Source organism: Panicum hallii, chromosome 3 (genome assembly GCF_002211085.1).
Source record: "Panicum hallii strain FIL2 chromosome 3, PHallii_v3.1, whole genome shotgun sequence".
NCBI lineage: Eukaryota > Viridiplantae > Streptophyta > Magnoliopsida > Poales > Poaceae > Panicum > Panicum hallii.
This window is the reverse complement of record NC_038044.1, coordinates 11919042-11931795: the sequence shown is the minus strand read 5'-3', so window position 1 is coordinate 11931795 and position 12754 is coordinate 11919042. Positions and strand designations below refer to the sequence as shown.

General features: G+C 43.1%; 1 protein-coding gene across 1 annotated transcript; it reads right to left on the bottom strand.

The window, feature by feature from the left end:
• Positions 1 to 56: 56 nt before the first annotated feature.
• On the bottom strand, positions 57 to 11211 carry LOC112887070 (homeobox-DDT domain protein RLT2). Its single transcript, XM_025953151.1, has 18 exons — positions 10484 to 11211; positions 9873 to 10367; positions 9426 to 9502; positions 8462 to 8959; positions 8287 to 8379; positions 8042 to 8206; positions 7708 to 7930; positions 7521 to 7621; positions 6759 to 6845; positions 6264 to 6416; positions 6007 to 6162; positions 4841 to 5050; positions 4070 to 4750; positions 3447 to 3995; positions 2146 to 2769; positions 1952 to 2056; positions 1329 to 1589; positions 57 to 1164 (listed from the first exon to the last, which is right to left on the bottom strand). Exons 1-18 carry the CDS (start codon positions 10686 to 10688, stop codon positions 292 to 294), a joined length of 5556 nt encoding a protein of 1851 aa, XP_025808936.1. The 5' UTR covers positions 10689 to 11211; the 3' UTR covers positions 57 to 291.
• Between the last annotated feature and the right edge of the window lie 1543 nt (positions 11212 to 12754).

Genomic DNA, 12754 nt, shown 5'->3' with positions numbered 1-12754 from the left:
CTTAGTTTATTTTTCTGACATACGATCGCTGGGAACACATTCAAAACAACAATGAATACCACAACAGAAGCAGCTAAATGCAGCACTTTTTTTAGAAAAAACTTTGATCTGTCGTATACACAGAGAATGACCTCCTAAGTCATAGACTAACAACAAGCCCCAACAACAAAACCAGGCAGGCTGCCTCTTCAATAGTTTCTAATTCAGCAGTTGCGTTGATGGTAGCGGAGGTGCTTCAAGCCTACAATTTACATCATTTACTGCCCGGGCAATTTTTTTCAATACTCGACATCATTCGCTATACTCTGAAGAATATGAAGTACCGCCTTCATCCACATCTGCATTTGCCACTCCATCTCCACCATCATCGTCGTCGTCATCCTCATCACCAATTTCACCATCCCCTCCCATATCGACATCATCGTCGTCGTCACCAACAGGGTCTTCCGCTTCATAGTCCTCTCCATCATCACCCTCTTCATCTCCTTCAGCATCCTCATCATTATCCTCGCTTCCATCATCCATCATCTGTAGGGGGCTGGACTCAGAATTGTCCCTTCGATAACCTGGGACCTGCTCATCATCATATTCCTCATTCATGGGCTCACCATTCTCATTTTCTTCTGATTCATCGGATTGAGATACCGAATTGTTGTCATCATCTTCAACATACTCTCTTCTCTCCAAGGCCCATTCTTCTGCGCCTGAGCTCTCAGGAGAATGCACCGTTCCAGAACGATTTGCCTTACTTAACATGCTAAAGCTTCCCAATAAGTTTGCCTTTGGAATTGATCTAGTGCCAAGCTCAGATGGTTGGCGAGGTCTAACTGTTCGAAGTCCGCGGCCACGGCCACGCCCCCGGCCACGGCCACGCCCACGGCCACGCCCACGGGTATTCTTCGCAATCTTCAGAGGGCCTTTCTCATATGAAATATTGTTGTCATCCCTGAACTGAATTCTGGAAGAGCTGCTAATACCTCTAGGAACCTTGCCACCACGACTACGGGATCTACCTCCCCTGCTACCTCCTCGACTTCCACGTCCACGACCTCTACGACCATTGCTGTTAGCTAGCAGCATTCCATCTTGTTGGTCAAAACCAATAGCTCCGAAGTGTTCTATTTCTTGTTTGTTCCTAATAGCAGGATACCTCGGTGGAAGATTCTGCACAGAACAAAAGGACAGTTACACAACCTAGCTCAACAGAGACACCCAACACTTTATATCATTAATCCAGATATAGAAACTCAAATGCATCAAAATACCCACATGTGAAGTAAACACCACTACAGTTTTTAGATGAAATAATAACAACATATAAGGCTCACCATGAAATCTCCAGCTTCTCGATCCTTATTTGATGCCGCTTTTGGATGAAATGTGTATGATATAGAAGAATCCAAATCTAACAATCTTAAGGCAACAGCAGCAGTAGTATCAGGAACCCATGGAAGTACAGTAGCAGATCCAGAACGTGCAACAGAATTCTGATTAGTATCTTGTGTGTTCGAATTAAGCAACTCAGTTGTTGTTTCGAAGTTAGATGACAAGTAATCTCGCTTTATTGCACCTTCCAGCATAGTAAGCATCTGCATAAATATGACATGGCAGAATTTAGGTAGGCACATAAAATAGATATTAAGTTTGCTGATAAATTACAAACTTTTTTTAAACTATGCCAATCTCCTCTAACATTAAAGTAATTCAAGTTAACAGCTCATAAGCAACCATCTCCAATAAGGAAGTGCTAGAATTAAAGTGGTACACAACTTGCTGGAGGTCAAACAGTACAAAAGACTCAGGCGACTTATACCTATCCTGATATTGTTGCTACTGTCAATACAGTCAAAGCTTAAGGTAATATATCTATAGCAAACAAAAAAAACTACTGGGTGTATTTCAATAAATGTGTGTCTGTGTGTGGGGTTGGGGGGGGGGGGATTTATGAAACCTGCAAGACTTCTTCAGCAGACGACGCAGAGTACAACTTCGCACCCCAAGATTTTCGATACCCATCCGTCCAAAATGGTTGGAGAGCTTCTGCTGGTACTGAAGCCTGTAATACACAATGCAACGAATCACACAAACAGCAATTTTTTGAAACAAACAAAGTAGATTTCAATGATAAAAAAAATGCTACTATACCTCAATGGTAGCTAAGAGCAGTTTCAGCAATCTTAATCCTATGGGCACAGAATGGTCCACAATATGCATCTTCCAATTAGGATCTGTTCTCTGTTTTTCTTCACATTGTGATGAGTGCTCCAAGAAATTATGAATGGGTTTGAACGTCTTGTGGCAAGAAGAACAGTGCCTTTCTTCAGTTAAGTAAATCTGGTAGCAATAGTCACAAGATTGAATCAACTCAGGGTACCGCTTCTTTCCATATTTCATGGCATATGTAGATTGGTGAATGTAGCACTCCCTCCACATCCATTTCACAAACACATAAGCCCTTTTCAAGATAGCAATCTTCTCGGCTTCGTTACGCCCAAGCTCTATCTTGAAAGTATCTGAGTGTGCCATAAGATTATCAGAAGCAACACCAGAAAGGGTACTGCACGGACTTCCAAACTCATTGCCGCAATTTGGACTTATTATCTCATTACTTCCATTTTTCAAAATCCGCCCAGCTGGCTGTTCTAAAGTGGAACACCTTTTCCTCTCAACAGCTTCCTTAAAGGTTGGCTCAATACTTTGCAACATTGAGTGCAGATGTGACTCCCGGATGCCACGAGTATTAAGGGAGGCTACCAAAGCTTCAAATGCCTGCATTTTTAATCCGGAATCATGTTAATATATCACAATATCAGCACAACCTGATCTGTATGCCATGTAGTAGAGGCTAACAACTTAATGTCCAACCGCTATATAACGACGAAATATAATGTTCATTAATCAATTTACTAGTTACTATCTAGTTTATGTACGAGAAATACAAAGTTGCTGCTCAAACCCTAAAACACTATGCACAGTAATCTTGAAGGACACACAAGAAGGAATCAGACACTAGGTCAGACAATTAATAGACCAGCCAAAACACTACCAAATAAGAAACAAACTTAAAATAGGATAATTAGAAGTTGACAACTACGGTGTTACGCATTTCAACTGAAAATATTGATGGCCCATGCCAGCTATCAAATACCATGCCCCCCAAATAATCCAACATCAATGCTATCACCTCTGACCTTCTAGTGATATGGGGAAAAAACCATAATCCTCATTATTCAAAGCTGATCTAGTGCCTGAGATTGGAGTTCTCATTCTCCTATTTTCAGGTTAGCTCCTATGAGATACTTTCCACAGGTTACATAAAAGATAAACCAATTAACAATTAGCTCATTGAAAGAACAATAATCACCAGTTGAATTACTCTATTTTCAAGCTCCTATTGAAAATATTAAATGATGAAATTCAACTAAGAATTTTTTAGGATAAACTACCTCAGCTGAGTCAATGACCCTCCAGTATCCATCTCTAGATTCAAAAAAGATTCTTCCAGAACCAGGGTCATAGGACGACGAAGATGCAGAAAACTGCCAATATCGGTTGCGCCTCCGATCTTGTCCAAGGGGTAGCGATCTGTAAACATAAAGCTGTTCTGCCTTGTGACCTATGTAGGATTTCAACTGAGATCGAGTTTTCTCAGATGAAGCATATTGCTGAACAGACAAGCTTTCTGGATTAATACTCGATTCTCGGCTTACACCATTCTGCTGATGAGCTATATCGCCTGTAATAAGCTGATTCTGCTTATCAACAAGCAAATCATTATTCGCCGCACTGGCATTTCCATCATTGTTTTTAATAGGGTTATGCACTGGCGTAAGGGTACTCTCAGCAGCATTATTTTCTCGATCTGTGTCAACCTTCAAACCCACACAAGAATCATATTGTGTCTTACTGGTGAAGTCCTCCCTTGTACGCCTTTTATCAAGTTGTGCCTCAGCCCACATTTGTTTTTTTAAAGCACTTGCTGCTTCTAGACGTTCCTGTAAAGTCTCTTGTTCAGATGCTGTTCAATGGGAAAATATTAAGATAAAAAAAAATACAATAGGACCATTACCTCCAGAATTGCACGGATAGAATTTCCTTCAGTGGCAACACCAATAAGCGCAACCAACGCATTGAGGCGTTCATCCACACTAAGGTCACAGTAGTCACCTTCAGCTAGCCCCTGTACCCAGGATTCTCCTTGGTTACTTTCATCTATCTCAGTGTATTTAGCATCATCTCCAACCGCTGGATCAGTTGAAGTACTTGCTTTAGTGTCAAAAGTATGCAATGAGACACTTTCACTGGATTTAGTCTGCGGGATTTGTGGTGCTAATGTGTTAACCACACTATTTGATTCTTTTGATTCTTTCTTTACGTCACAAACTACTGTAACCGGTGCACCATCTTGAGCTCTAACTAGGGGAGATTTGGCATCCTTGTCATCAATATTCATGTCATCACCATCAGCATCATCGTCAGCGTCATCACATTCGGAATCCTCATCCCTCTCAGCCTCGTCCACATCCTTCTCCACTTCTTCACACTCCGAAAGTGCATTCTGAAACACCCTGATTTTTTCACGTGCTGCTGACAACACAGCCTCAGAGTCAGCTGGGTCCTTTCTGTAAGGAGTTTTAACACAATATGTTGAAGGTGCCGTTCTTTCAAAAAGCTTAGTGTCTCTTGACAATGCTGCAGATATAGAAGCCTCTGGTGTCTTGCTTGTTGTAAGGTCTCTCAGTCCAGATTTCTGAATAGAAAAAAAGGATATAAACCAATATAAGTTTCGTTAGAAATAACAGGTCTGTGTAATTTAGAAATTTGTTTTAAGTGGATATACCTGGATCTTTTCTGCAACTTCCAGTATTGTGAGACCTTTGCTCCCTTCAAGTGATAATACATGGAAAGCAGCAAATTTTACAGTTCCAGGTGTCAGACGGTGTCGTGACCTGCGACGGTTGGTATACCCTCTTTCTTTCATCAAAGCGGCAGCACTCACAGCCGCCGAACCATTTCGCAGAGTGGAAATAACATCTGCACCATCACGTCCCTTTCGGAAAAAAAGATACAAAGAATTTATTAGATATTTTGGGAGAATTCCCTCTTGTTTACATGAACAGCAAAAGGAAACAGTTCAAAAAACAAGCCTGCTGCAAATATGCAGCCATACTTCGTTGAATTGTCATGAATGGAATACATACAACTCTACTTCAAGATTTGCATCTAAGTTTTGAGTAAATTAACCCAACACCTTTCTTACCATATCCCTGCAGTGGCAAGTAAGTGTCAACAAGCCCATTTCAGAACCAAAATTTAAAGGCCACCAATATCGGATTCTAGTCAACTTTAAGACTCAGAACAGTAAGGTGTCTACAGTAAACATCAGTTCATAAAATTATTCTAGATTCCTAGCAAATGCTAGCGCTATTGGCCAATTACCCTTTCAATCACATTTTAGCCGTTTAAGGCTTGTCTGCTTATCAGTTCAGGCAGACATGCTAACTACACCTGGAAGCTTTCTCATGTTTCAATGAAAAAAAACTAACACGTAAAGCAGTAAAATAAGACAGATAGCAATATTTCAGTAACTTTATTATATACATTTATAATATTTCGCCTCCGCACAATTTCATAATGTCCTTCAACATGATAACTCCAGATGCCTAACTAGTTGAGCATTGTGAATCTTGCAAAAAGTAATGCAACAACTATTGCTCCCCGCCCTCCCCCTCTGTTCTCAAATAGACAACGTTTAAGAATGCATACGCTAACTTGATAAACTTTGACCAGTACATGTTTAATATATTTTACTAATGTATAATGTAGAAAAGGTAATGGTCAAAGGTGTGTATGGAAATGTCACTGTCTGAAGCGACAAGTAAAAAATAATGGTGGGAGTATGGACCATGCAATAAATACTCATCGAAATATATATTACTGCACATGAATATATATAACTGTCAAACTATCATAAGGTTCACATTGTAAACTGTCAATAATCAATACCTCATTATCGTCGCGGTAATATACAGTTTCAGCATTCCTTTTCTTTAACTGAGGCCCGAAACCAGCACATAAACCAAATTGGCGCAATATTTCAGGCCATGTAAGAACGTTCAAGTGGTGCTGCCAGTTAAGTATGTTGAAGCCCCAAGCATATGCCTAGCATTAAGAAACAAGAAATGATTCTTTTATAAAAAAACAATATTGGCCTTCAACAGAACAAAAATCTATGTTTTAGAGAATCAGGAGTGCACACATACCCCTTCAACGATTTGTGGGTGACCACCTCCAGGATTAGCAGAACTGCTCTGATTTACACCCAAAGCAACTGAAGGAGTCCGGGCAACATCCTCAATATCTTTTATGATAGATTTCAGCAGAGCAACATGCAACTCCCCTAGGAACCTAGAATCCTATCGAATGAATAACAATAGAAGTTTAGAATTGATTATGGCACACATCTAAAATCCATGAATGACAACAGACAAGCAATTTTTTGTTTAGTCTATTTAGCATGCTTAAGAAGTTTATCTATACACATGAAAACGACACGTAAGGTATGTCAAATGTGACAGTGCATTTGACAATTGACACCATAATATCCCAATATCATTACTCAAAGAAACAAGTAGACACTGTAATGAAAAGGCCTAGGACCATGTTATGTCCTAGTTGTCATGGTATCACAAAGAACCAGCATCATGTCATCATATCAAGACTACCTTTCAACATGACAGACTATATCTAGAACTCACATAATCATGAAGAGCCTGCAGGAACTCATCCAATGTGAACGATGGAAGCCCAAGAACATCAGCGAAGGTGATAAAGAACCTCCAAACCTGAATTCCATTAACAACACCTTCTGTTAAAAACATTAATGAATAAATTCTAAAATGTGATACACATTGAAGATATGTAAATCCAGGATGCAGTAGCAGGATAGGAAAATCCACAAATAAAAGTAGTGAACAAATGCAGAGGATCATTCATTAACACATGATTCAGTAGAACATAAATGACAGTTAACAGAATAACTAAACTACAGCAACAGAATAAGAAACTTTCTAAAGGACAAAACAGAGACATCAGTAGGCCTTATTAAACTTGTTTTCTGGTTTCTGTCCACTGAATAATCTAGGAAGGGAGGTACTGCTCTTTGTCCCAAAATATATGGCGCAACCTAACTTGGCACGGTCTTCAAAACTAGACTGACTCTTTCCTCCTATACTATAATGCTTGTGGCAACAAAATCATAACCATACAAACGTACTTTTAAGCATCAATCCAATGATATTATTTTTGCAAAACAAAGTTTACATTACATGTGGCTAATTGTTGGTCAAATACTATAATATTTGAATCTTAAAATGTGTGCTCGTCTATATTTCGGATGGAGTACTTCTTTTTACAGAACAGGGTACAGCGAGTCAGCGACAATCATAAAGCTTTTCATAACCTCTCATTGTCACGGAAGAATTTTAAGGAAAAGGTACATTCTAAATATCAGGAGTTACCATCAAAAGGTTTCCAATGTTATCCTCCGAAGCTGCCCATGGTTTTATTGAAAATGGCACCTTCAGTCTCACAGTTTCAGGAGGAAATTGTCCCAGCATTCCTGCAAACAGGACAATCAAAATTTCTTATATTGTGTCAAGCAATATACACTGCTCAGAAGCATATTTCAATAAATATGGAGCGTACCTCTAAATGAATCAAGTTGCTGTAATGTGTCACTATCAAGAGAAAGCATCGAGGGCAACCCTTTACTACGACAGGCCAGTTCTAATAGTTCTAAGCGCTCATCTTCCATCAGTTCCATATACTCTCGCGCGATTCTACGTGCAGTAGCCCTCTCATTAGCAGCCTTCTGCCTTGCAGCCTCTTTCTCCCTTCGAAGCTCCTCCTTTTGTCTTAGTTTCTCAGCCTGTGCATATAACAAACTGTAAACTAAACAATGCCAGTGTCCTATATTCCAAGGTGTGCAGCTTATTCAATTTGTATTACAAATATAGATTGCAGAAACTAGCAAACATACTCTTATGGATTGTTTCTGCATAAACTTCTCCATGCGCTTGTGTTCACGCCTTTGTTCCTTTTGGAATCTCTCTTCTTCCCTTTGCCTTTCACGCATCATCCTCTCCTCTTCTTTGCGTCTTTCACGATCATGTCTCTCTGTTTCCCTCCGCATTTGTTCTTCTCTCTGCAAAAATATGAAAAAAAAAGAATTAATAAGGCACCATGAAAGGTATGAGTGAACTTTAAAATGTAACTAAGGAAGACCTTTCTGTTCAGCAGATCTTGCTTCTCAAGCTCCTTTCTGATTCGTTTTTCATGTGCCTCAACTTCCCTCGCAATCTTAGCTTCCTCATTATGCTGAAGTAGTGTTAGATAGAGATCATATATCAATAAACTGAAAAAGAAAAAGAATACATCCAGAAATGCAGGGAGTGTTTACCTTGCGCTTTCTGTCCACACGATAGGTATCTTCATCATGATAACCCATTCTTTCAGAGGATGCATGGGAGTTCTCAAACCCAGCAACTTGAGGAATGCCAAATTGGCCATGGATTGGAGTTGGGCCAACATTAATATTTGACAGAGCCCCCTCATGATCTGCTGATCCTGATAGAATGGGTGATCTGCCATGTTGAGCTAAATGGCTAGAAGCAGATAATTGACCGTGAAACGAATAGCTGGGTGCCTGCTCAGCTCCATGGAGAAAACGTGATCCCGTAGACAGAGAAGCTATCCTCGAATTTGACACCTCTGTTGGAGCATCATAGTAGCGCGACTGGCTTGCCCTCTCATATATATCACTTGGCTGCTCAGGAAGAAACTGGTATTCATGTACTGCCTGTGAACCAAGATGAGAAGACGACCCAACCAAGGACTTCCGTTTCCCAGTAACTGTATTTGGAAGCAAAGGGTCTATGGTAGGCAAAAATGCTGATGCCTACAAGAGGAAAACATTTAAAGTGATCATGATTTGGTTATTTAAGAAAACATTAATCTCGTCAGAATAAAATCAGTAGACAAGCAGAGAAATCATGAATAGGAGAAACAAAAAAAACTCCAAACAATGTAAACTCATGAGGTATGAAAAAGTATGATATGATCATTAAAAAAATGTGCAGAAAGAGACTCAAAAATGCTTATGAGGCTCTATGAACAGGCATGCACACATGATGTCTCTGATAGTCTCATGCAATCATGATATTCCCTTCAATTCAACGATATGCATGAAAGGAATAAACGTGTAACTAGGCAGCGCATGAATGGAGTACCACACTATATGTATATGAGAGAACCAAACGCGATTACACAGCCTTGAATTACGGACTGCGGAATTACACTTATCCGTCTAATCAAAGACAAGAGGTGCATGAAGCTGTCACAAGGAAAAAGAACGGTCAGCATACCTTCAAGGGCTTAGCATCATGCCCAGAAAACATCTTGCTTTCATAAGATCGATAGGGCTGCTTCGGTTGCTCTGGAACTGCTCCAAGACATAGAAAATAAATAGCAGAAAACAAGTCAGCATAATATAATCATGATTCCATGATGAGACATATTGGCATCAATTCAGACAGTACAAAACAATCCGGGCAAGAACTTTCCAAAACTCCAAGAATATAAATGAGAGTTTATATCCATTACATTTAACATTAGACGTATTGGGATGACAGGAAGTGGTGTAGAGAGGTCAAAACAATAGGACTGTATTTGGACTCAAACATGTATCATAAATTTACAGACTCAAACAAAAAGCGAAGGAGGTATGGTATCAACAAAAACAAATTATTACGGCACTAATCAAATTAATATAATGTAGAAGCATCATGTGAATAAGGTTCTCAGTTTCTCACCAATAGGCGCACCAAATGCACCAGGAGGAAGTGGATCAAACTCAATACCAAGCACTGGCCCATCCTCCCTTAGCGGTTCCCCTATCGATGCTTCCACAGAATCAATCACCCGGTGCTCAGCTTGTGTAAGGTGCACCGCTGCCATGTGAGGCAGAATGACCGGTGGTGGCTCATAGTATCTGCTCCCAATCTCCGGCACAGATATCCTAGGCACAGCGGATGACCGGCCAGGCCCTCTCCTGGAGTACGGCAGCATCTGCTCACCATAAGCCCCAACAGTCCCCACCATTATCTCGCTGGGTGGCAATGGGGGCGGAAGGACGGGCGGTGGAGCGATGACTGGCATGGTGACCTCCTCATCCCGCTGCTGCCTTTTGGCCGGAGGTTTCCGGTCCTTGAGCCGGCGATGGCAGAACCACATCTGCAGCTGCCTGTCTGTGAGCCCCAACTGCACCGACAGCTCCGCCCGCTTCGTCTCGTTTGGGTACGAGTCCTCTGCACCAACACAACACAAGGCAAATCAAATCCCCATGAAAAGCAAGCGCACAATTCCGATCGACAGCTCGCAAAAACAAATCCAAAACATTCAGATTCCTGAGCAGCCGACGAACCTGTATAGGTCCTCTCGAGGACCTCCAACTGGTAGGGCGTCTTCATGACGCGCTTCACCGGCGGCTTCCCCCCGGATCCAGACGCACCCGCTCCGCTACTCCCGCCGGCGACGGCCGCGGGGGCCGACGCCGGGCCGGGGCTCCCCATCCCCGCCGCCGACGGCGCCCCGGCGCCCTCGTCGCCCCCATCGCCGGACGACTCCATCCCCGGCGACCGAAACCCTAGATTCGCCGACCCCGCCGCCTCCAGCCGGCCAAACACGAACGCGAACACCAGAAGCACAAAACAACAAACCTAACCACACGCGCCTGCGATCTCCTCCTCCGCGATAAATACACGAGCAGGAGGAGCAGCAGCAGCCGAGGGTGGGAACGGGGCCGGGGCGAGGCCCGCCCGATGCGCCGCGGCTCGATCCGCGCCGCGAATTCCACCCGCAGCAATAATACCGAGAACGCGAAGAACAGTATCGGTGGACGCGCCGCGGCGCAAAAGCGGATAGCAATAGAGACCGGGAGGAGGAGCAACAGGGGAGGCCACAGATGCAACTCCTCCGCCTGCTGCTCGGCCCGAATTGGTCAGGGTTTGGATCGCTTCCATGCTAATAAAAACCTTTTCGATTTGATGCCTCCGACTTTTATTATTGCCTTTGCTGCTGCTGCTTCTGCCGCTGGTGGCGTTTGATGCTCTTCCGTTCCCCGCTGCTGTTATCCTTTTTCTTTCTCGACTCGATGCGGGCGGGAGGCGTCAGGCTCAGGCAAGGCCAAGAAGGAAAGGGGGGGTTGGGGGAGGCAATGATGTGGATTTGTTCTTGGAGCGGTGTGGATTTCGTGCGTGCGCGTTGTGAATCTCCCGGCGGGGTGGCTGTTCGTTCGTGCGATGAGAGAGATCGTAGAACTGGCCCCGGATCTTCTGTGGCCTCGGCGGAATGTTTGTGGACGGGGGTGTGGGGCCCGCTGGGTGGCCGCGCTTCGCGTACCAAAGTCCAAAGGGTGCCCGAGCGGTAAACGGGTTTGCTGCCGATGTTCTGCGGTCTGGCCAACCACCGTGGTCCGTGGGACCCAGGTGGCAGTGGCAGCGGGAGTGGGAGTGGGCTTTTCATGATCGTGACATCGCCACATCGGTGTTGTACTCCAGTGTGTAGATGGGACGATGAAACTGCGTCCCTTTGTTTTTCACCACCGTCATAAATCCCAGTTCCCCTATGTATCCGGCGTCTTAGGTCAACCAACTACAGAAAGCGGAACCCTCGAAGCGTTCTTTAGCGGCAAACAAATCCATTCCCGCTGCAACATTTGTCATGCTCAAATCTACTACACCTTTGATGCCTGCTGTGTTTGTGTATACCAAAACTTTTGCTTGTCCCTCAAAAAGAAAAACACTTTTGCTTGGAAAGCATCTAGCCAATGAACCACCTGGGCAGCTCCGACTTGAATCACATCGCCAGTATGGTCATTGAGTGCGACAATTACAAACGCCAAACAACAATGCTGGAGTCTACTGAAGCTGAATATAAATGATCCCTCCGTCCTTTCCTGATCCTGATCACTCTGAAACAACAGATAGCGCAGCCCATTCTTCGTGGGGGTATCGATCTTGATGGCGTGGAGTATTCGGACAAATTAAATGCCTTCGTATCCAAAATAAGAGGATGTTTGGATCCAAATATTAATACTCAAAAGTGTCAAAGTAATCTTTAGCACTGGTTCATCCAAATAGAAGTGCTAACGGTGGAACTAAACTTCAGCCAAGATGCAAAAACTTTATCAGGAACATAAATGCTATTACGTACTTAAAATTTAGCACTTAATTTTAATCAATCCAAACAGGCTCTAAGTCTATTTTTTGTGAGAGAAAAATATATATTCAATCGAACTAAAGGGTGAAAAAAAAACGACCACGATTAACCAAGCAATTGCTCCGTTCTATCGGATTCCCTCCTGCTCCCGTCTCCTTCATTTCCTCCGCTACTCTGGTCTCACAAAGGACGGCGGGGGTCATCATTTGTCGCCGGCGTGCTTGACGCCTCAATTGACCGCGCGCGTGAACCTGCATGCTTGACACGGGGACCCGCACGGCTGCCGGCATTGCGTGCCTGAACGCCCGCCTTGGACAGAGCTCAGCATGTCGTCGTACAAGCTCGAAAGATTCAGACATCGGAAGCAAGCCCGTGTCACTGAAATAGCAATGTGTGATATCTAGAACGCATCCTGCAGTGGTGCTCTTAAACCTTTACCGCTGCTTTACTTGCAAGTATCAGCTTGCCCCTTGCT